The sequence below is a fragment of the Anas acuta genome (assembly GCF_963932015.1).
Source record: "Anas acuta chromosome 2 unlocalized genomic scaffold, bAnaAcu1.1 SUPER_2_unloc_1, whole genome shotgun sequence".
Lineage (NCBI taxonomy): Eukaryota > Metazoa > Chordata > Aves > Anseriformes > Anatidae > Anas > Anas acuta.
Window position 1 is genome coordinate 393,118 of NW_027075980.1, and position 22,590 is coordinate 415,707.

At 71.4% G+C, this 22,590-nt stretch overlaps 1 protein-coding gene across 25 annotated transcripts in view; it reads right to left on the reverse strand.

The window, feature by feature from the left end:
- The window catches only part of PLEC (plectin), a 54,050-nt gene that overhangs the window by 11,216 nt on the left and 20,244 nt on the right, over positions 1 to 22,590 (reverse strand). For 8 of the 25 annotated variants that reach the window (XM_068668125.1, XM_068668126.1, XM_068668141.1 and 5 more), the window contains 30 exons: positions 14,925 to 14,986; positions 13,960 to 13,974; positions 13,460 to 13,549; positions 13,076 to 13,111; positions 11,716 to 11,793; positions 11,511 to 11,603; positions 11,232 to 11,398; positions 9,484 to 9,599; positions 9,240 to 9,346; positions 9,045 to 9,164; positions 8,027 to 8,122; positions 7,599 to 7,726; positions 6,651 to 6,744; positions 6,100 to 6,564; positions 5,857 to 5,934; positions 5,471 to 5,632; positions 4,672 to 4,776; positions 4,472 to 4,567; positions 4,252 to 4,377; positions 3,810 to 3,962; positions 3,566 to 3,720; positions 3,350 to 3,476; positions 3,079 to 3,262; positions 2,833 to 2,990; positions 2,449 to 2,627; positions 2,076 to 2,214; positions 1,642 to 1,998; positions 1,479 to 1,562; positions 1,218 to 1,322; positions 941 to 1,039 (listed from right to left, as the gene is read on the reverse strand). In XM_068668125.1, coding sequence (XP_068524226.1) covers positions 941 to 1,039; positions 1,218 to 1,322; positions 1,479 to 1,562; positions 1,642 to 1,998; positions 2,076 to 2,214; positions 2,449 to 2,627; positions 2,833 to 2,990; positions 3,079 to 3,262; positions 3,350 to 3,476; positions 3,566 to 3,720; positions 3,810 to 3,962; positions 4,252 to 4,377; positions 4,472 to 4,567; positions 4,672 to 4,776; positions 5,471 to 5,632; positions 5,857 to 5,934; positions 6,100 to 6,564; positions 6,651 to 6,744; positions 7,599 to 7,726; positions 8,027 to 8,122; positions 9,045 to 9,164; positions 9,240 to 9,346; positions 9,484 to 9,599; positions 11,232 to 11,398; positions 11,511 to 11,603; positions 11,716 to 11,793; positions 13,076 to 13,111; positions 13,460 to 13,549; positions 13,960 to 13,974; positions 14,925 to 14,986 — 3,974 coding nt within the window. Of the gene's footprint in view, positions 1 to 940; positions 1,040 to 1,217; positions 1,323 to 1,478; positions 1,563 to 1,641; positions 1,999 to 2,075; positions 2,215 to 2,448; positions 2,628 to 2,832; positions 2,991 to 3,078; positions 3,263 to 3,349; positions 3,477 to 3,565; positions 3,721 to 3,809; positions 3,963 to 4,251; positions 4,378 to 4,471; positions 4,568 to 4,671; positions 4,777 to 5,470; positions 5,633 to 5,856; positions 5,935 to 6,099; positions 6,565 to 6,650; positions 6,745 to 7,598; positions 7,727 to 8,026; positions 8,123 to 9,044; positions 9,165 to 9,239; positions 9,347 to 9,483; positions 9,600 to 11,231; positions 11,399 to 11,510; positions 11,604 to 11,715; positions 11,794 to 13,075; positions 13,112 to 13,459; positions 13,550 to 13,959; positions 13,975 to 14,924; positions 14,987 to 17,079; positions 17,345 to 20,818; positions 20,940 to 22,590 lie in introns of those variants that run through there. The other 17 variants (XM_068668123.1, XM_068668135.1, XM_068668131.1 and 14 more) reach the window with 9 other exon arrangements.

A 22,590-nucleotide genomic window follows, 5' to 3' on the forward strand; every position in this document is an offset into this window, starting at 1 on the left:
GCGAGGAAGGTGCCAGCTGCGCTTTCCCTGCCAGGAAAACCTCGACGATGTGGAAAGCGCTCCAAGCACCAGCACCGCCCCTGCCGGTCCGAGTCCCCAGCCGGCCCGCTCCAGACAAGCCGGCTACCGAGGAGCCGACATAGCTCGTGTGTGGCTTGCGCCGTGCTGCAGAGTGCTCGTGCTGCATGCACCGCGAGCTCGGGGACAGCCCTGGGGACGGGCATAGGCAGCACACGTGCAGGTGAGCCGGGTCCCCTTGTGCCATCCCGAGAGGTGCAGTGAGTGCCCAGGAGCGCAGGCAGGAGGGGAGGAGGAAGGCGGGAGGGCAAGCGGCTCCCCGGAGGGCAGGCGCAGTGAGCAGGAGCAGGGCGCGCAGGCTGCGGGCAGCCACGGGGTGAGGCAGGGGTGCCGTGAGGAGGGGGACATGCGCAGAGTGAGTACCTGGTGCAGGGATGCCAGAGTCATCCTGGTTTTTTACCCTCCATTAGATCCCCACCAACACAAACATCCCCCAAGACAAAGCACTGGCAAAGCGGCTCGACTTCCAAGGGCAGAAACCAAGAGTTAGAAAGGTTACCAAGACAGAACAACCGAGGCATCCGGTCCCGCGGCGCCCGAGCACAGCGTCATGCTGATGGCGGGTGCTGACTGCACTACGTGTATCTGGGAAGTGCCTCCTACCACCGGTCACACCAGAGCCCGGCAGCGCCCACAGCCGGCTGCGCACCACCCCGGCTGGCCCTCGCTGCTCGGAAATTTGCTGCACCCAGAGCCAGCGGCTTCGGTCCCAGAAGCCCAGATCAGAGCGGGGTTAGAGGCCGTGGGCCAGTGTTAGTGATGGGGCTGGCACTCGTCATGAACCACGTTCCCCATTCTCATGAAGAAGAGAAAATGCAGCCGGAGTCATGCCGCCCCGCACGCCCACGCCCCGTGCCCCTACCTCCTCCTCCTCCAGCCGCCGCAGCGTCTCGGTGATGAACTTGATGTACTGGCTGGTCAGCGTGGTCAGCTCGCTGTACCGTGTCCGCAGGTCCACGTACTGCAGCGGACAGTGGGGTCAGCGGGAAGGGAGCACACCACAGTGACCCCAGCCCTGCCACCCCGCAGAGCTGTGGCCAGCCCCTATATCCTCCCCGTGCTGCAGCCCTCTGCTCCTGCTGAAGGAGCTCCAGGCTCAGCCACGTTCCGGGACCACCCCGAGGTGTCCCCCCCCTCACCTCCTGGATGATGCTGTCAGACGCAGACTGCACTTTGGGCTTCTTGGCTGGGGAGGCCATGGGCTCTACCTGCGCCTTGAAGGTGACGAGCTGTAGTTCGTAGTCCTGCCGGGGAGAAGCCAGGTCAGCGGGGGGGGCAGCGCTCCGGGGAGCCCCCGTGCCCATAGAAGCCACGGTCCTGCACTGCCCCCCCAGCCCCATGCTGGCCCCAGTGCCCCTGTCAAGGCCAGCCTGCAGCATCACGCATGGCCAGCTGCGCACCTTGATGGCATCGATGTACTGCTTGGCATAGCGCTGGCACTCCTCCACCTTCTCCTTGTTGCGGTCGCACTCCTCCAGGAGTTTCTGGGGAAACGCACGGGGGTGAGCTCAGGCACCATGAGCACTGGGAGCCCACCCACGCTCACCCTGCCCCGGGTGCTACCTTCTCCTGCAGCAGCTGCTCCCTCACGGTCTTGCTGTCGGTGATGGGCACCGCCTGGATTTTCTCCTGCCGCTGCTTGGCGTCCTGGATCCACTGGAGCAGCCCGTCGCAGCTCTCGCGGTAGTAGCGCAGCTGCCGGCCCAGCTGGTCCAGCTCGCGCTGGCGCAGGTCGATCTGGGTCAGGACGGCTTGCCAGCGCTCCAGCAGCTGCTGCACTCGCTCCCGGTAGCGGTCCAGGTCCACGTCCCGCTCGCTGTGGCCCCTCACCATCCGCTCGTTGACGTCCTTGGCCTTGCTCAGGTCGGTCTCCAGCGTGCTGAAGAAGGGCTGGTGCCCCTCCACCTGCGCACGCAGCCGCTGCAAGGCACAGAGCAGAGCTCAGCACCGGTCCCCGCCGGCCCCAGCCCACCCCCAGCACGGTGCAGCCCCGGTACCTTCAGCTCGGCCTTGCTGGCCTCCAGCTCCTTGAGGTCAGCTGGCACGGTCTGCACGTTCTTCAGCTGGTCCTCGTACTTCTTGACCAGCTCCTCTGCCCCCTGCGTGCTGCGGATCACCAGGTTGATGGTCTTCAGCCTGCAGAGAGAGGGGACAGCTTCCGTGGGTGCCAAGAGCCGAGCAGGCAGCAGCGTGAGCGAGAAGCGTGCAGCGAGGAGACGGGAACACCGCCAGGGCACAGCCAGCTGCCTCCTCCTCCTCCTCCTCCTCCTCCTCCTCCTCCTCCTCCACCCCTGCCGCTGCCCTGGTGCTTGTTCCCAGCACGGAGGATGAAGAACCACAGTGTGGAGCCACCCGTGGCTGGGCACTCACTTCTCCAGGTAGATGCTGGAGAGGCTGTACACCTGGTCCATCTTCTGCAGCGTGATCTCCAGCTCTGAGCGCAGGACAGGGGCCGAGCTGGCCTGCTCTGGCTGGGCCAGCACCTTCTCCGTCTTCTCGCTGACCTTGTCCAGGCTCTTCTTGATGCCCTCCAGCTCCAGGTGGATTTGCTGCAGGGAGAGCAGCGCGTGTCAGCTCACAGGCTGCTCCATGAGCCTGGTGCCTACACCCATGTTGTGCCAAACACGAAATCCCGACAGCAAGAGGCTCCCCAGGCGTGGAAGGAGCAGAGGAAGGGCAGGGGTCTGCAGCCCAGTGGCACAGCAGACTGGGCGCAGGGGTCCCCACGTGCTGCACGCCTGCAGAAGCACACACCTGCTGCTCGGTGATGCGCTGGGCGCACTCCTTGACCGGGTCCTTGTCGAGGGGCAGGCGGATCTTGTGGATGGTGCGGCTCTCACAGCCCTCCAGCTGCAGGCGGATGTCCTTCAGCTGCGAGATGTAGTTCTTGCAGAGGGACTCATCCTGCTCTCCTGCGGGGACATCGGGGCCGGGTCAGTGGCTGCTGCGCTCACCCTGCCCACACCCCTGGGAGGGACGGGATGCCCGGCTGGGGCTCACCTTTCTCCTGGCTGCGCAGCAGCAGCTCGTACTTCTGGGTGCAGGCGTTGTACTCGCGCTCCACCTGCAGCCGGTCGTCGGGCTGGAAGCTCTGCGAGTCCTGGCTGTCCCTCATGAAGTCCTGGTAGTGCATCTCCAGGCTGCGCAGGACCTGCCTGCACTCCTCCACCTGCATGGTGCGGAACTGGGGGCACGCAGCACCGTCAGCCCCCGCGGGGGGTCCCGGGGCCCCACGGAGCTGCCCCTCAGCAGCCCCCTGTCAGGGACTCACCGTCAGGTGGGACCAGGACTGGATCTGCTGGATGTCGCGGATCAGGTACTGCCAGGACAGCAGGCTCCTCATGTCCAGGTGCAGCTGGTGCCACAGCACCAGGAGCTGCTGGTGGGTGGCCTCCAGCCTGCGGAGAGGCAGCGTCAGCCGGGGGGGCGAGGGACAGAGCAAGCGGGGACCCCCGCTGGCGGCTGGGGGGACACTGGCAGCGCTCACCTGTGCACGGCCTCCAGCGCCTCCTTGTTGGGGGGCGGCACGAGGAAGCAGACGGAGGGCACGATGGACTCGCTGCCGGCGGCGCTCAGCACCTTCCACTTGTAGGGCTGGGCGTTGCTCAGCAGGGCGCACTCGTCGTTCTTGTGCACCGTGATCTGCGGGGCGGGCAGGCGTCAGCCCGGCGCGGGCACAGCGCCGTCCCCTCACCGCCGCCGCCCCCCCGGCCCCCTCGCACCCTGCTCACCTCCATTTGCTTGTAGTCGCAGACGGCCTGGATGGGCAGGCGGCCCTTGAGCGGGGCGGCCGGGCTGCGGGGCTTCAGCTGCACGATGGCCTTGGCGCGCCGCGCCAGCCCCGCCAGCTGCCCCTGGTACTCGGAGAGCTGCTCCTTGGTGTCCTGCGGCACAGCGCGGCGTCAGCGGCCCCGCAGCCCCACAGCACGCTGCGGGGCAGGGGGGGACTATGGGAGGGTGAGGGGGTCGTGGGGTCTGTCTGCAGGCTGGGGGGGGGCAGTGGGCACTGCAGTGGGGGGCAGCGACCTGGGGTGCTGCCGTGGGGTGCACACACGGGGGTTAATGTTTTGGTGCACACCTGGGGGATCAATGTTGGGGTGCTGCAGTGGGGTGCACGTGGTGGGGGTCACCCTGGGGGGCTGCAGCAAGGCGGGGGGGCAGGGGGGCACTCACAGCGCAGTCCTGCAGCAGGTCCTCCAGGCGTGTGACCGTGATGCTGCGGTCACAGGAATATTTCTTCTTCATGTTCTCCTGCATCTTCCTCAGGAACTCCTCAGCCTCTTTCACGTCAGCAAAGAACTGGGGGGGCAGAGCGGGGTGAGCAGGGCCGCACAGCCCAGCCCCGGGGGGGGGTCGCGGCCGGTGGGGGCCCCGTGGGCGCCCCCGCCCCTACCTGGAAGTAGGCGCTGTTCTCCTTCAGGTGCGCCTCGATGCAGCAGCACAGCTGGAGCATCCAGCTCCACTGCGTCTGCAGGGCTGCCTGGAAGGCCTGGGACAACGGGGACAGGGGGGGACACGTCAGGACAGAGCCCCCCAGCAGTGCCCCCCGCACCACCCCCACCCGGTGCCCCCCTCCCTGTGCTCCCCGCTCACCTCCACCGTCTGCCTGCCCGGGTGCTCCTCCCGCAGCAGCCGGTCCCCCGTGCTCTGGATCTCTTTGATTTTGCGCTCCCGCAGCTCCAGCTCCCGCATCAGTCCCTGGCGTGGGCATCGGGAGCGGTGGTGAGCTCCAGGGCCCCCCCGTGCAGGGCCGGCACCCCCCCATGGGTGTGCACACACAGCTCTGCGTGTGCTCTGTGCACGCTGGGGCGCAGCTCTGCAGCTCGGGGACACGCCAGGGGGATGCGCGGGGTGTGTTGGGCAGGAATGGGGAGCTGGGGGGCACAGGGCTGGGGGTGCTGGGGGATGGGGGCACGGGCTGGGTGCTGAGGCCCGCAGCCCCCCCGGCGCTGCACGTGCTGCAGCTGGGGGTCACGGGGTGGCGTGCACTCAGTGCTGCAGCACGCAGATGTGGTTTCATCCAGGCGACCAGATAGCGAGAGGGGAAGAGCAGGCTGCTGATGCCAGACCAGACAACAAAAGAGATAAAGAGCAGCGCTGGCACGAGGAGGAGATAAAGAGCTACAGAGCGGGGTGGGAGCAAGCGGCGCAGCACAGCACGTGAGCTGAGCTGAGATGGGGGGGCTGAGGGCCACAGAGAGCCCCCCCTGCCCCTGGCTGCACGAGGCATCACGCAGAAAGGTCACCGGAGGGACTGGGACATGGGGAGCCACGCACAGGGCCGGGGGGGCTGGGGACCCCCGAGGACAGCCGGGTGCGCAGCCGGGGACAGCGCGGGACAGGGACAGGAGGGGTTGGGAGGGCGCGGGGCGGCAGTGCGGGCGCTGCGTACCGAGTAGTTCTCCTTCTTGGCCGTCATGTTGGGGTTGCGGTCGCTCCAGTCGAAGTTCACCTCCTCCTCCTCCTTCTCGTTCAGCCACATCAGCTCCTTGGTGGCGGCGCTGACGAAGGCGTGGAGGCTCTCCAGGTGCCGCAGCCGGGACTTGGAGGAGTTCTGGGGGGGCGCAGGGATGGGATGGGTCTGCACCCCCCACACGCATCTCCTCCTTCCCCCCCTTGGCATTTTCCTCCCCACATGCCCCCTCCATCCTCCTCCCCACTTCTCCATGTCCCACACATCCTCCCCACACCACCCACACCCTGCACCTCCTCCCCACGTCTCCCCCACCCCCTGTGCCTCCTCCCCACGTTCCCCCAGCCCCCAGCCCAGTTCCTCACCAGCAGCTTGGCGTACTGCAGGTCCAGCTTGCCCAGGCACTCCCGGTAAGCGTTGCGGGGACCTGGCGAGAGCTGCGCCTAGGGGAGAGCGAGCCGTGAGCACAGGGCGGCAGCCCCGCTGGCAGCCACCACAGGGACACCCTGCGCCCCCAGGGGACAGGAGCACCCCAAAGGGAAGGTCCGGGTGAGGACACCAGCGTCGGGGAGCACTGGGAGGGTGGTGGCAGCAGGCTGCCGGCTCACCTCGTCGGCACGCGCCCGCTCGATCTTGGCGCGGAACTCCTCGATGGACTGGTGGAGGCCGCGGTGGCTGCCCAGGTGGGACTCCACGGTGGGCAGGTCCACGCCCCACTCGGCCGCCCCCAGCCGCCGCTGGTTCTCCTCCACCCACGCCAGCAGGTCCTGCAGGTAGCGCAGCGTGGCGTCGTCCAGCTCCTGCCGCGGCCGCTGCCCCAGCGCCGGGGGGGCCTGGGCGGCCACCGGCGCCCCCGACTTGAGGCGCAGGTTGTACTCGGTGCGGATGGCCACCAGGCGCTCGTGCAGGCGGTACACCCTGCGGTACATCTGCTCCCCCTGCGGGTGCCGGCCGTCCTTCAGCGTCTGCACGTCGTTGAAGAGCACGCGGATCATGGCATCCGCCTTGTCCAGGTCCCGATCGATCTCAGCCGCCTTCTGCGGCGCCTTCCCCGCGTTCAGCAGCCGGATGTCCTGGGGATGGGGCACGGTCAGGGCGCTGCTGCACTGCCCCGCACCGTGCCCTGCCACCCCACACCGAGCCACAAGCAGCAACTCACCGACTGCAGCAGGGTGTCCGCCTGGTTGAGCTGCTCCTCGCAGAGCCCCGACTCCATCTGCAGCTTGCTGACGATGCGCTGCAGCCTCTCCAGCCTGCGCGGGGAGAGGGCAGGGTTGGGGACAGTGCATAGGCATGGATGCTGCCCGTGCTCGGCACAGCCCCTGCCCAGGAACACGGATCCTGCCCACACACAGCACGGGCTCCATCCAGGCACAGCAAAGGACACGGAGCCCATCCTTGCATGGCCGAGGCCCCGTGCATGCACTGTGCAGGTTGCTGCACAGCACACATCCCGTCTGGGCACGGCTCGGATCTGACCCGCGCAGCCCAAATCCTGTCCCTGCAAGGCACGGATCCTCCCTGTGCGTGGCACAGCGCCCGTCCCTGCACTGCTCGGATCCCGCCCCGGCGCGCCTCAGATCCCTGCACACTCAGCCCGGACTTTGCTCCAGCACAGCCCAGATCCCACCCCTGCAGGCGCGGATCCCATCCCGCGGGCTCCTCGCCCGTCCCCACCCAGCGCAGCAGCACCCGCCCCCGGGCTGGGATCCAGCCCCGACCCAGCCCTGGCCTCCCGCCGCGGAGCCCCAGCCCCATTCCTGCCCGTGCCGCCAGTCCCGACGCACCCGCGCTCCCCTGCCCCGGCGCAGCCCCCCTGGCACACGGCAGAGCCCCCCCGGCACCCAGCGCACCCACCCGGCGCACAGCAGAGCCCAGCGGCAGTGCCGTGCTCGGGGCTGGCGCTGCGCTGGCTTCCCGAGGGCGGGCAGTGACTCATGCACCCTGCGGTTCCATCCTCGGACGGGGGGGCCGCAGGGACGGCCCGGCCCAGCCCAGCCCAGGCGGAGCTCAGCCGCATGCGAAGGAGCCGCGAGGCCGCAGCAGCTGCAGAAGCCCCCGCGCCGTGCCCCCGTCCCCGTGCCCGGTCCCACCGCGGGGCACTCACCTCTCGAACTCAGCCCGCAGCAGCTTCTCGCGCTCCAGGATGGCCACGTGCAGCTTGCCCCATTCCTTCTCCACGTCCAGCGGGTGGTACCCGAGGGGCACCTTCAGCTGCCCCGACACCACGGCACCCTGCGCACAGGGGGGCTTGTCAGACCCGCCAGCCGGGGCCCCGGGGGGCAGCACAGTGGCTGGGGGGGGGATCGGGACCGGTGGGCGGGGGGCAGCCCTGGCCGCGGGTGCCACGTCTCAGCTGCTGATGCCGGAGGCAAAGCCTCACGGAAACAGAAATGGGAGAGGCACAGGACGGCCTCCGCCCCCAGCACCAAACAGACAGTGTGAGAGGATTGCCCCGGGATCCTCCAGGACGCCCTCCCCAGCACACTGGGACCCCCAGAGCCCCCGGCACAGCCCCCCCGGGGTCCCGCTCACCTCCAGGGACTGGAAGATGGCTTTGGAGCGGTTCTTGTCGGCCTCCTTGGCTGGGAGCTCCGTCTCCTTGAACTTCAGGAACTGGCGCCAGAGGATCTGCCAAAAAGGGGGCAGCTACAGGGGGGCAGCCACGGGGGGCAGCCATGGGGGGGCAGCTGCAGGGGGGCAGCACAGACGCCTGGCCCCATGCGCCCTGCTGTGGGGCACAAGCCATGGCCCCACTCCCCATCCAGCCCCCTGCCCGCTGGCTGCCAGCCCAGCCTGACCACGAGCCACGGCTGCCTTCACACCAGCGCCAGGCTGGGGGGCAACTCAGGCAATCCCCCCCCCAACTTTCCATGGCACGCAGAGCCCGCAGGAAGGAAGGGGCCGGGTGGGGAGGCTCGTGTTTGCAGAGGGTGACTCACGAGGAGCCTGCCTGGAAAAGCTGAGTCAGAGGGGACCCTCCCTGCCCGCGGCATCCCGGCTCCACCACTCGACCACCACAATCAGTGCCAGCACAGCCCCAGCCCTGGCCCCGAGCCCATTCCTGCCCCACAGCCCCCCCCTAAAAAGGGCCAGGCTGCAGGAACCGAGAGGGACCAGCGCCAGGCAGCACCCGGCTGGGGACGGTGCCCCCGCAGAACCACGCAGCCCCCACGGAGCAGCAGGGCTGGGTGCGTGCTGCCCGGGGTGCCGCAGCGGGAGCCAGCCCATGGCTGGGCCGCCGGCCAGCTGGGCCAGTGCCAGGAGGCTCCCCGGGCACCGGCACCGCTCCCCTCTGCGCTGGGGCCTTTCATCCCCCGCCAGCGGCACGGCACTGGGACGCAGCTGCGAGCCGCGCGTGGGAACGGGGCCGGCGCGCGGCACCGGAGGGGAGAGCCGAGATTTCGGTGCCAAGGCGCAGGCACCACGACCGGGAGCGCTGGCGTCCCTCGTCCCCCTGCACGGGGTCCCCACGCACACCCAGCCCTGGCCCCAGCCACCGAGACCCCGTGGTGAGTGGAGCTCGGAGGCCGCCCTGCCCCAGCTCCCTCACCTCGATCTCCTCGTAGCTGGCGGGGAACCTGCGCTCCTCGAAGACCACGGTGTGGTGGTGGATCCACTGCAGCAGCAGCGTCACCAGCTCGTAGTACTCCTGCCAGCGCAGCTGCAGCTCCTGCGGCACAGAGGGGAGCCGTGGGGCCGGGTGTCCGCCGGTGGCACGTGGGCGCAGCCCGGCCCCAGCACTCACGTTGGCCTTGACGCCGTCCTGCACGTCGGGCACGCGGGGCATGGCGTCGTAGAGCGAGGAGACGTAGGTGATGATGGACTTCTCGTCTGGCTGCGGCACGTCCACGTCTGGGGGCACAGGGGGCAGTCAGCTCAGCGGGGGCCCCAAGTGGCTCCGTGTGCCCGCAGAGGCTGCTGCCACCCCAAGGACACCGTCCCCTTGCCGCAGCGTGGGGACACGGGGGGGACGGGTGGCGTGCCCCTACCTTCAGGGTCCAGCAGGCGCGTCACCCCCAGGTCCCGCTCAGCCACGGTGAAGGCCTGGTCCAGGTTCTCCAGGTTGCTCTGGCGGTACACCTTGTTCATGTCGATGAGCATGGGCCTGCGGGCAGAGGGAAGGGGGCGCTGAGCTGCTGTCCCCCCGGCCAAGGACCCCCCCCGGTGGGTGGGGGGCAGGCTCCGCACCGGCAGCCACCCTCCCTGCCCCACGGCACGTATTTTGGCAGCCTGAGAGCTCGGGGGAACCCCGGGCACGGCGGTCCCACCCTCCTCGGGTGCTGCCTGCACCTCTGCCGAGCCTCAGCATGCGCGTGCTGTGCTCCACAGCTTGGGGAGCCAGGGGTCCCACACGGGGGCACAGGGAGCTGGGGACACCCCCAGACCCACCCCAGGAGCCTGGGGAGCCCAGGACAACCCTGCTGCAGGGACTGTGGGCGTGCAGAGCCAGTGAGGCCCCTGCGCAGACCCGAGCAACAAACAGCCCCTCGACCAACCCACGGGCACGGGGGGCCTTTGATGCCCCCTCCCCTGGACCCACAGACACAGGGAGCCAGCAGCAGCCCCGTGCAGGCACCCCAAGGGGCAGGCAGTGCCCCACGTCCCCATGCACAGACCCCAAGACACAGCCCCCCCCGGCTGCATCCACCCCCCTGCTCTCCTCTCCCTCCCCAGCCAGGGGCCTCAGCCGGAGTGCAGGGCTCTGGCCCCAACCCCTAGCCCCATGGTAGGACCGTGAGCCCCCGCCATGCCCAGGGTGTGGGGAGGGGAACAGCTCCCCCCGCCCAGCATCCTGGGGGGCTGTCAGCACCCCCCCGCCCCCAGCCCCCATCCTACAGCTCCTTGAGGCGCAGGGTGGAGTGCACGGAGTAGATGGAGCCGCTGACGCTGGCGGCCTCCAGGCGCTCGGTGGCGGCAGGAACATCTTCGCAGAGCAGCACCACCCCGTCCTCGGCCCCCGGCAGCGCCCGCGCCGAGCTCCCTGCGCCACGGCGCCGCGGCTGCTTCCTGGCGCGATGCCGCGCGCTGCGCTCCATGCCGGCACCGAGCCCCGCTGAGCTCTGACCACGGCAGGGGCTCGGCACGGAGTGTGGCACAGCTCGGCACAGCTCAGCACGGGTGCCTCCTCCCCACCCCGCGCGGGCGCGGCGCACCGGCACGTATTTGCGTGCCCCAAAGGCTCGCAGCCCTGGCAGGGCCGGCGGGGGCCTGCCCGCCCCGCGCCCCGGCACGCTGCGCAGGCACGGTGCCGCGGCCGGGGGCTCAGCGCCGCCAGCCCACGCGGCTGCTGGGAGCGTGGGAAGGTGGCGAGGCTGCGCGGCTCCCTGCGCCACGGCGCTGCCGGTGCAAGCCGATGGGTCGGGGCTTGTCGGGAGCTCGTGCCGACGTTGCCCTGGAGCGGCGGTGCCAGCGAGCACGTGCCTGCCCTGCGCATGGCTCAGCCCTGCGGCTTGGTGCAAGCGGCCAAATCCTGCCTGAGCTACAGTGCCCCAGAGGCTGCTGCTCCCCACGGCAGGGACCCAGGGGCTCTGCACGGCTCCGCACCGAACAGGAGCAAAGGCAGGGTACGGCTGTGTGACCAGAGAAGTGCCACGGGAACGGAGAGCCCCACAGCTGGTGGTACGGCATCAGGCCGCCCCGATACCCCCGTGTGCTGCCCTGGCACGCCGCAGCGAGCAGCAGGCACGGGGACAAGCCTGGGGACAGCCGGGTCCCTGCCCCGCTCCGGGGGACCTACTTGTGCCGGTGGATGATGGCGTTGAAGAGGCGCCCGTCCCGCCAGCTGGTGGTGAAGTTGTCGCAGCGCAAGCCCTGGTAGTCCTCCACCATGCGCTGGGACCAGAGCAGCAGCTTCTCCTTGGCCGTCATGTCCTCCGACTGCCCCGTCACCTGGATGTCCGAGATCTGCAGGGACACGGCCGTTACTCCGGGTGAGCCACGGCCCCCATCCTGCGCCGCGCCGCGCGCTGCCCCCCGACCCGGAGGTGCCGCAGAGCCCCGGCACCGCCTGCCCCACCTGGAAGTGCAGGATGATCGTCCAGATGAGGCCCAGCGTCAGCTTGGGGTTGCCGTCGGCGATGTCATCGTTGCGGATGTTGACCAGCTTCACCTGCCAACAGCGAGGCGTGCGAGTTGCAGGGGGCTGGGGCCGCACCGCAGCCCTGCAGCGGGGGTCCCAACCAAGGACCCCCCACCCCTCGCGTGCCCAGTGCCCCCCTCACCTGGCGATGCTTCAGGTAGTTGAGGGCGATCTGCACGTTCTGCAGCTTGTGGAAGCGCATCCGGCCCTTCTCCCGGGGCTGCAGGGAGAGAGAGCAGGCATCTGAGCTGCGGCCCCCCCAGGATGCAGCCCCGCAGCCCCCCCAGACACCCGGCCCCTCCCAGAGCTGCGCATGCCAATGCCACACACCCTCCGCACTCTGTCCCTGCGCTGCGCCGCGAGGAGCCAGCCCCTGCTTGGTGGGCAGGGAGCTGCCCCCAGCCCGGGGACCAGCCCAGCCCGAGCACGAGCAGCCCCCAGGGCCGTGGGCTGCGGTGCAAGGGGAGCCCAACACCAGGTAGGGATGAGCACTGCACAGCAACCCTGCTCCCCATGGCACACACCGCACGGGGACCCAGCCCCATCCCCATCCCCACGTCCCCACCTCGGGCTCCTGCCCAAAACATGAGAGGAACCAGTGCAGGGTGGGTGCAGGGGGGAGCACAGGCTCCGTGCACCCCGTGGCTGCAGGGATCTGACCCCTGGTGCTCCCCGTGGTGCAGAGCATCACCAGCACCAGCACCACCACCCCCGCACTGCCAGCAGGCAACACCTGCGCAGGAAGGAGCGAGCGCGGAAATCCTCCCCCCGTCCCGTCCCGTCCCGCAGGGAGGAAGCGCTGCCGGGCCCAACAATGGCAGCGTCCCGCTGGCTGTGCCTGCGCTTCCTCGCCGTGCAGCACCGCGGCCCCTTGGCACGGCACGGCCCCGCACGGCAGGGCTGTGCCGGTGGCACCGGGGAGCTCACTGGTGCACTTGTGGCAGGGACCAGGCGCTGCCACGCTAGGACTTTCCCCTGATGGGATCTCCCCAGCTCTGCAGGGATCCCTGCTCAGGATCCTGCAGGCAGCTCCCCTGGCACACCTCGTGCCTGGCCGGAGACCCCAGGCCCTCTTTGCCCCACAGGCGGTGGTTTTCCCTGACCCCGGCTGCAGAAGGTGCCAGGAGACCCCGGCCCCGCCACGCTGCAGCTCAGCGATGAGCCAAGAGGTTTTTCTGCCCCCAGGGCCTGCGGGCTGCAAGGCACCAGCAGGGAGCTGCCACCTCTGCCGTGCTGTGGGTACCCTGGTGCCTCCGCAGCCACGAGGGCCGGGAGGGCCCCACGCAGCTCGCCCTGTCCTGCACTGCCCGGCTCTCCTCTCCTCTCCTCTCCGCTCCTCCTCGGCCACAATGGCCAAGCACCAAGCACACAGCGCCGAGCGCATGGAGCTGCCTCGCCTCCGGTGACCCCGGCACGGGGCAGGACGGGGTGGCTGTGCCGGGGCGGCTCCCGGGCGCACGCCGCGCTGGGCCATGCGGAGAGCAAACGGCAGAACCACTCACCAACCGCAAGTTCCTGATCACGTCGCGCTCCCTCGGCTACCCAGCAAGAGCAGTGCAAAGAAAGGAGGCAAAGGCCAGAGGGGAGAAGGTCAGGGTCAGATCAGCAAACAGGAGACCAGTACAGAGGAGCAGAGTTCACCAAAGCAAAGAAACGTTAATGTGTTAGAGAGGTCGCGGCGCGGCAGAGGGGCAGCGGGGACGGGGCCTCGGGGCGGAGAGGCCGGTGCCAGCCCCAGGTCGACCCCTCTCCGGTGCCGGGCAGCTCCCGCGCCGGGACCAAAGCAGGGAGAGGCCAAGCAGGGCGGGAGGTGGGTGCAGGAAGCGGGGACGGGGCAGCCGGGGGTCCCGGCACGCCAGCGCCCGGCCCGGTGGCGCGGCACCTACCAGTGTGTCCCCCGAGAGCACCTCCAGCAGCGAGATGAGGTTGTGTCCATCCCGCAGGTCCTCGTACAGGTCGTTGACGTGGCGCTGCGCCTGCAGGGACGGGAGGCAGCGTTACCAGGATGCCACGCACGGCACCAGCTGCCACTCGCCGCTCCAGCCCCGCTCCGACGGGCACTGGCACGGGAGCGGCAGGGGGAACCCGCACCCCTCCGCCACAAGGTGCTCGCACACGTCCTGCCTGGTGCCCAACAGCAGGACCGGCCCCCGGCCCCGCGTCCCCCTACACACACCCCCAAGCACACACAGGGCAGCTCCCTCCCTGCACCCCAGGGACCCGAGGCCAGGCGGGTTGGGTGCAGGCTCCTTCATGCACGTGGCCCCACCGCCCACCGTGCTCGTGGCCACGGGGCCGTCAGCCCCGGTGCGGGTGAAGGGAAGCAGTGAGAAAAGAAAGGAGCGTGGAGAGGGGCAGCCCGTGCCCGGAGAGGGAGAGCACCTACCTCTGCTCGCCAGTGCTGCCGCAAGGAGGAGAGCCAGAGAGAAAAGAGAGAGGTTAGGAGAGGCAGGCGGAGAGGAGACAGGCTGGAGACTGGGGGCGCGGGGTCACCCCGAGGTGCCCAGCCCACGGCACGGCACTCGGCGCCGCAGGGCTGGGCCGCCGGCACGCGGGGACACGTCGGGGCACGGGGGCTGGGGGAGACGTCTCGGCGTGTGCCAGGCGCTGACGTGGGCTCTGCCCGCGGCGCAGCAGGGACGGGTGCCGGCACGCTCGCAGGGCCCTGGCTGGGTTTGGCAGGGACGTGGTGCGGGCGGCACGGGGGAGAGGGAAAGTGTGGGGGACGGGAGGATGGGACGGGACCGCGGCAGGCGGCAGCGCCCGGGGACATCAAGCCCCTCTGGGACAGAGCCAGCCCCTGTGGGGACAAGCTGCTGGAACTGGCACCCTGGAGCCAGTTCTGGAGGCTGGCAGGCAGCAGAGGGCACCAGCCTGCACCGCCCCCAAAGCCCCTGAGCCCGGCAGAGCCCCCGAAACTGCTGCTTCAACCCCCGTGGAAGGTCCCTGCTCACCCCAGGCCAGGGCAGGGTCCCCAGCCCCGTGTGGGAGGGGGTGGCACAGCCGTGATGGGGCCAGGGAAGGGGAGAGGCAGCGCCGGCGGCGCCCCCAGGAGCTCGGTGCTGTGCCAGAAGGGGCCAAGCACCGGGTGCTGCTGCAGCCCACGCCCCGCCACGCACATCCCGCAGCGGGGCTGCAGGCCAGGCTGGATGGGGCTTTGAGCGAGCTGGCCCGGTGGGAGGGGTCCCTGCCCACGTCAGGGGGCTGCAGCCGGGAGCTCGGGAAGGGCCCTTCCAACCAAACCGCTCTGCGATTCCCTGAGCCCACGCTCCTGCGCCCGGGGCTGGGCACCACGGCTGGCAGAGCCCGCCCGGGGCTGAGATGTCTGCAGGAAGAGGCGCGCGCCCGTACCTTGATGAGGTGCTTGTTGACCCATTTCGTGAAGGTTTTCTTCTGGACCCGATCTCGCTCATCTGCAAGAGAAGAGGAGGCAGAGATGAGTGTGAGTGTGCAGCGGAAGGAGCAGGGGAAGCCCCCGGGGGGGCTGGCAGGGCCCCCACCACCCCGCGGGAGGCATTGGCAGCAGGAAGCGATGAGCCAACCGCGATGGGGAACCACGGTGAGTCAGCCGGCGCGCAACGGGAAGGAGACAGTTAACGTGAACCAGCCCCTGCACAGCGAGCAGCACCGCAGCACCGCGGGGAGAGGCTGCGCCCGCCCTGCCCGCGGCCCCGCGGGTGCTGGCGGCAGACGGGACCGCGGGGCACGGCCCCGAGCACCTCCCGTGCACCCCGAGAGAGACGGCGAACGGGGCGGGGATGAGCCCGCTGACAGCCTGCACCGACACGGCCCCAGGTGCTGCACGTACTGCGTGGGGGCGAGCCCAGGGGCACCCCACAGCCCGCGGTGCAGGCGCGTGGGGAGCGGTGCTGCGTGGCGAGGGGCAGCCCGGGGCTGGTGGTCCCCGTGGGGTGCGCACGGGGACAGGTTCCAGGAGCGGGAGCCCCCCGGGGCCTGCCCCACAGAGCCTGGATACCCCAGGGCGGAGGCAGCCGGGGGCTGCCCCTGCTCCCAGCCGCGAGGGGTGTCCCTGCCCGCGGGGCTCTGAGTCACCGGGCACTCCCTGCCCCTCTGCCCTGTAATTACGGGGACGGGGCTGACGCAGCCGGCCGGGCACCACGAGCCGACGCTGCCCGGAGCCAGGCAGCCCCGTGGGCCCCACCCGGTGCCCTTCCTGCCCCCGCTGACGAGGGCCTGCATTGTTACCCCTGCTAACGAGTGCCCAGGCCACTTATCTCCGCTAATGAGCACCCACCCCACGCGTCCCCGTTATGGACGCTTCACCCGCCTCGCCCCAGCCGTTCCCAGCATCACAGCCCAGGGTGGCCGGTCCTGGTCCCAGCACGGGGACAAGGAGGGTTCAATGGCACATTCGGGGCAATGCTGCTGGCCCCCTCCTGCCCACACCGCAGCGATCCGTCGGGATCAGGGTGGCGCATGCCACATCTCGCCCCGCCGCAGCGTGCCGGGATCTGCCCACGCAGCGCCCCGCTGCCAGCGCAGCACCCAGCCCTCCGCACCGGGGACACCCCAACCCCACAGCACCCTGGTGGAGTGAACCCCACGGGCAGCTTGTCCTCGGGGCCTGGGCACACAGCACGAGGCCAGGGCGCTGCACGGGGATGGGACGTGCAGGGGAGCAAGCGCGGGGAGTGGCACAAGTGCGCAGGGAGGAAGGAAGTGTGGCGGGCACCCGCGCCCGGGCGGGTCCGTGCGCACCACGGGGAGCGCTCCTGCGCTCAGCACCCAAAGTGCCCCGCAGCCCGCTGTGCCCCGGGATGGGGACAGCCACCACGAGCAGGCAGCCGGGGCGGGGCGGCCGCGGGCAGGACGGGCAGGGCGTGGGAGGAAGCGCTCGCTGCCGCCGCGGGCAGCGCCTGCGCCCCGCGCTGACACAGCAGGGATGGGGACTGGCGCCGGCGTGGGACTGGGACTGGGGCGGGCGCCCCGGCTGCAGGGCACTGCAGGGCCCGGTCCCGCGGGCTAGCTCTGGCCCCACGGCGTTGCCCCATGGGACAATGGGCCAGCGTGGAGGTCTGTCCCACAGCCCCACCAGGGGACACCGCCCCAGCGTGGGATGTGCCCCATAGCCTAACCAAGAGACACCGCCCCAGTGCGGGGTCTGTCCCATATCCTAACCAAGGGACAGCAGTTCAGGATGGGGTCTGTCCCACAGCCTAACCAAGGGACACCGCCCCACTATGGGGTCTGCCCCATAGCCCAAACAGAGGACACTGCCCCTGTATGGGGTCTGCCCCATACCCTAACCAAGTGGCACCTCCTCAGTTCGGGGTCTGTCACATAGCCCAACCACGGGACACCGCCCCAGCACGGGGTCTGTCCCATACCCTAACCAAGGGACACCCCCCCAGCGTGGGGGTCTCCCCACAGCCGAACCAGGGGACACCCCCCCAGCGCAGCCTCTTCCCTGGTGAGGCAGCACCGAGGCTCCCCGTGCCGCTGGCCGTGCCATTAGCGCAGGAGCAGCCCCCGCGCCCCCTACTACCTTTCTTGCCCTCGGAGGCGCGCAGCACGGCCAGGTAGAGGTTGTCCTCCGAGGTGCTCCTCTGGCCCGCGGCGAGACCCTCCTCATCCTCGCGGCACCATGCGCGCTGCCGGGACATGGTGGCTCGGGCTCGGGCTCGGCGCTGCGCTCGCTGCGCTCTCCCCGCTCGGCTCGGCTCGGCTCGGCGCTACCCCGGCTGCAAACCCCTCCCCGGCCCGGCCCCTCCCGGCCGAGGTGCGGAGCTGTGGGGCGGGGGCGGGGACTGGGGCTCCCCCCCCCACCCCAGGAAGCCGCCGGCCCCTCCTCGCCCTTTCCTCCCCACGCCATGCGCTCGGGGCGCGGCCCGGGGGCTGCGGGCGCGGGGCAGAGCCCCCGGGAGACCCCTCTGCGGGCCGGGGGGGGGGGGGAGCAGAGCCCCGCGGACCCCCGCGCCTCGGCACCCCCGGGTCTGTGAACCCAGTGGGTCGGGACCCCCAGCCCCCCGCCCCAGAGCTGTAGGACCAGTGGGACCCGCTCTCTGGGGGCTCAGGACCCCCGGGTCTGCAACCCAGGGTCCTCAGGACCCCGGCCCTGCACCCTGCAGCTGCAGCACCTATGGGACCCTGCAAGCACAAAGCACTTGGAGCCCCCAGGTTCACAAGCTGAGGAGGCTTGGGGCCTCCCAGCCCCACACCCCACAGCTGCAGGACCCATGGGACCCCTATCCAGGGATTACAAGACCCCAAGTGTGCAAGCCCAGGAGGCTCAGGACCCCCAGGCTCACAAGCCCAGGAGCCACAGAGACCCCGAGCCTCCCCCGAGCCTCCCCCAGGCCCTGTCCCCAGGGAGCTCGGCACCACTCGGTTCCCTAGGCATGGGGATTTGGGACCCTGCGCGCCCACAACCAGGGACAGCAGGACTGCCAGGTTTGCAAGGCTCAGGACCACCAAATCCCCGTGCCCAGGGTCCTCAGGACCCCCAGAGCTACAGGACTCGTGGGACCCAAAGCCTGGGGCTACAGGACCCTGAGGTTCACGAGACCAGGAGGCTCGGGACCGCCAGCCCTGTGCCCCACAGCTGCAGGACCCACGCTCCCCACACTCAGGGGGCTCAGGACCCCCCTGCCCGAGGGCTGAGAGCTCCATCCCCATATCCCCATGCCCACGCGGGCGCAGGAGCTGGGCTCCTCCACCCCAGGCAGCGCGTGGGGCTGGAGCCAGCGTGGGGCTGGAGCCAGCGCTCCCGGCAACGCATTCCAGGCGCTCCTGCGCCGCGTCTGGCACAGCCAGGGCGGGCAGCCGCCGGCCCTGCGCCTGCTGCCAGCACAGCACCCGGCTCTGCTCAGCCCCCGGGGCCTCTCCCCACCGCCCCCTGCCCCAGGGGCACCCATGGGGCGCTCACAAGGGATGGGGGGTGCGGGCGGTGCTGCCAGGGGGCACCCGGAGGAATCCCGTCCCTGGCACCAGGGAGCATCCCTGCTCACGTGGGACCTGGTAACCCGCCTGGCCATGCATCCCCCAGGGGACCCCCAGCTGCTGTGACCCTGCCCAGGCGCCCAGCACGTGGGCTGCTGGCAGGAAGGAGGGCACCAAGAGAAAGGGCAGCAGTGGCGCGGCGCGGCCCCACGCAGAGGCTGGCACCCACGCAGTGCCAGCACCGGCGCCGAACAGCCCGGCCCCGCCGCTGGTGCCAGGACACGGCCCGACCCCTACGTGGAGTCTGAGGGACACAGAGGCTGGCACACATCACCCCGTGCCCTGCTCATGGCACACCGCAGGCAGTGCCCACCGGCACCGACCCCACCGGGACGGCTCCGGCAGAGGCGGGCGGGGGGCTGCGGTTCTGGCTGCCCGCTGCCGGGAAGGAGCCTCCCCGCTCCCCGCTCCCCGCTCCCAGCGCCGGCCGCTCTCCCGGCCCAGCACCGCCTGCTGGGCTGGGGCCAGGGCCAGGCGCTGAGGAATGCGGGCGGCAGCAGGCTCCAAAGGCACAGATTTTCCACCAACAACACATCTGGGGCGGCGAGCTACAGCTGCGGGAGCGCGGCTGACGCCAACGCGCGTCAGAGGGCAGGGACATACCTGAGCCACAACTCATCCGCACGCGGCACCGCGGCGCTGGCTGCCACAAATGGGACGGGCACAGGGGGCAACGGTGCCTCAGCAGGGGCTGACGTGGGGCACCCGGGGCAGGGGGACAAGGGGCGCCTGTGCCGCCGGGTGGGGCCACACGGGTGGCTCCGTGTCGGCGTGTTTTGTTCCACCTGTACCCACACCCAGCACCGGCACCACGGGGACAGGGCACAGGCAGCGCCCACAAACTGCCGAAGGATTTGGCCACCGCGGCGCAGCCGAGAGCTCTCCCCACCGGAGTGGAGAGTGCCCAGGCTGTGGCACAGGTGGGTGCCCCAGCACCGATCCCAGCCCTGGCCCTGCTCCAACGCAGTGCCGGAGCCTGGGCACCGTGTGGTGACGGCACGAGACGCTCGGCACAGGCTGCTGGCGAGGGCTGGATCCAGGCTGCCACAACAGCCCCGGGGCCGGGAGGCAGCGCCAGCTCCTGCGCTTCCCACGGTGAGGCACCGGGCGCTGCCAAACCCCTCGCTCGGTCACGCAGCGGCCACCAGCGCCCTGGTGCCACCGCGGAGCGTCCCCAGCTGGTGACAACCCCGGAGCCCCGTGCCCCGGGGGTGAGCAGAGCGTCGGGCAGGGTGGCGCAAGAGGCAGCTCACAGCCCGTGGGCAGGCCGGAGGGCGGCGTGGGACGGTGCACGGTGGCGGCGGTGGCGGTGGCGTGGCTACGGTGGCGCTTTGAAGATCTGAAGAGTCCCGGAGCAGCCCCGGGGACAGGGAGGGCTCCCAGCACCGGGAGCTGCCAGCCCGGCCTCACCGGGTGCCCGAGCTGCTCCCCGCCTGCGCCGGGGGCCGTGGGGCTCCGTGGGCGCTGCACCGGCCTGGCCGGCCTGTCGGGACCCGCCGCCCCCTGCGGCACCGGGGGCACCCGGACCCCGGCCCCCACCCGTGCCCGCGCCCCTCCCGCAGCACCGGGGCCGGTGCCGGCCGGGGGGGGGGGGGGCTCCACGCGTGGCTCCCCCGGCCCCGTGCCCCCCGGGGCTGCCCCGCGGCGGGGCTCGGAGCGCCACGGACCCCACGGTGACACGTGTGGGGGGGCTGCAGGGGGGGGGCGGGGGAGGGGCGGGGGGTCCGCGGGGGTGTGACCGGGGGTCCCGGCGGTGCCGTGCAGGTGCGCGCGGCCACGCCCGTGGAGCACAAACACGCGGGAACGCGCGGACACGGACACGCGCGGGTGCTCCCCGGACCCGCCCCCGCCAAATTGGGGGGGGGCGGGACCCGGGAGGGGGCGGGGCTTAACGGGCAAGCCACGCCCCGTTAACCCCTCCCTGCCCGGCGCAGGCCCTGCGCCACCCTTCCCGGCCCCCCCGTCCCACGGCGGCGCGTCCCGGTGCAACCCGGCTCGGCTCGGCTCGGCTCGGCCCCCCCCGGCTCGGCCCCCCCGGCACGGCCCCGGGCATGGCGCAGCCCCGCAGCAGCCCCCGGCGCTGGGCACCCCCGGGCACGGCGCAGCTCCCGGCAGCAGCGCGCCCGGCACGGCTCCGCTCGGCACACACCGCGCTGCCCGGGTGCGCAGCGGCCCCGTCCCGTCCCCTCCTGTCCCGTCCCGTCCCCTCCTGTCCCCTCTCGTCCCCCCCGTCCCGTCCCCGCCGCGCTCCCCGGCCCCGTCCCGTCCCTTCCCTCCCGTCGCACCGGCGCAGCAGAGCTGTGCGCTCAGGTACCGCTTCCTCTCGGGCTCGGAGCCCCCCCGCAGCCACTCGGAGCCCGCCATCGCCGCGCTGCTGCCGCCGGCTCCGGTCCCGGCCCCGGCCCCGGGGCCGCGCGTGGGTCCCGCCCCGCGCCGCCCCGCCTCGCCCCGCCGCGCCGCGCCTCCCGACGGGCCCGCTCCGGGCCCCCCCCCGCGCCCCGGGACCCCCGCGCCCGCCTCGCCCCGCGCCGCCCCCCCGCTCCCCGCCGCCCCGGGCACGGGTGGGGGCCCCACGAGCCATCCCCGCGTGCCCGGGCCCCCGGTAACCCCCCGGTTACTCCACCAACCACGTCCCAGGTGCACGCCCGGGGGTCCCCGCGCCCCCCCCGGCTGGCTCCCGGGGCGGGCTCGGTCCCGGCCTCGTGCCCCGCACATGCCCCAGTCCCGGCGAGGCCACGCAGGACCCGCGCCAGCAGCAGGCACACGGCTCCCCTGCCCCCCTAGCACCCCAGTGGCCGCCCCACGCCGCATCCGAGTGCCCCCCAGCGCAGCGCAGATGCCCCTCTGTGCCCCCCAGGCACGCGGGGGCGAGCGGAGCTGCGCCGGGGGCGACCCCACAGGGATGGCAGCCCCGGGCTGGGGGGATGCCACCGGACCCCTGGCACCTGCCTTGCCACTCGCAGCAGCAGCAGCAGCAGCAGCAGAGGCGGCGCAGCATCGTCGGGCCCTGCCTCGCCGGAGACGGCCGTGCTGCGCTCTGCTCCGCGCGCTCCCGCATCTGGAGGGGAGCCGTGGGACGCGGTGACTCACACAGCCCAGGGCCGCTGCCAGACCCGGCTCTTCCTGCCCCCGGCCGGCCGCTGCCGCCGCGGACGAGCCCACCCTGGGGCTCACCCGGGGGTCCCCTACATCCCGGAGCCGCTGCGTGCCAAGAGCTCGCAGCGGGACCAAAGGGCCTGGCCTGGCAGGCACGGCACGGCATGGCACGGCACGGCACAGTGAGGGGAGCTGGGGGGCCGGGGGTCGCTGCTGTCCCCCCCGCCCCGTACCAGGAGGGGGCTGCAGCCCGGCACAGGGCCCCACCAGCCTGCACAGGGGGAGCACCGCACCGTGGGGCTGTGGTGCAAGAGCAGCTCATGGGGTAGGGCTGGGCACGGCCTGGGCCAACCCCACGGCTCTGCCCCACGGATCAGCCCCACGTGCTGCTCGCATCCCATCTGTGCTGCCGAGATAAGGGGCAGGAGGGGACCGATTGCATGCAGGACAGGCAGGGCCGGGGTGATTAGCACCAGGCGAGACGGAGCAGGAAACACGGCTGGGACGCAGGCAGAGCACTTTCTTTGGGGTGCCTGCGCTGCTCCCCCTGTGCTCACCCCACTCGGGACCCCAGTCCCAGCCGATGGGACCCCGACAGGCTCCAAACTGCAGCGCTGGGGCTGGGGCCAGAAACCAGGGCTGAGCATCCGCACGCCAAGGGGGGAGATCCCCCACGTCCTGCCCCCCCTCGTGCCACAGCCCAGTGCCACCGTGCCAGGGAGCCTCGGCTGCTGCCGAGCGCAGGCAGCAGCTGCCAGCACGGCCCCAAGCCGCAGCCTTCGCCATTTCCTGCGAGGCCGGTGACTCATCAGCGAGGCCAAAGCCAGCGGCAGCGCCCGACCCCCCCTTTGGCCCCCGGCCTGGCACAGCCGCAGCCGCAAGGGCTGTGGAAAAGCTGAGTGGAGAGGCCGGGCGGGAGGATGGGGGTTCCCAAGCCTCTCTGGGGGCCTCCTCCACCCAC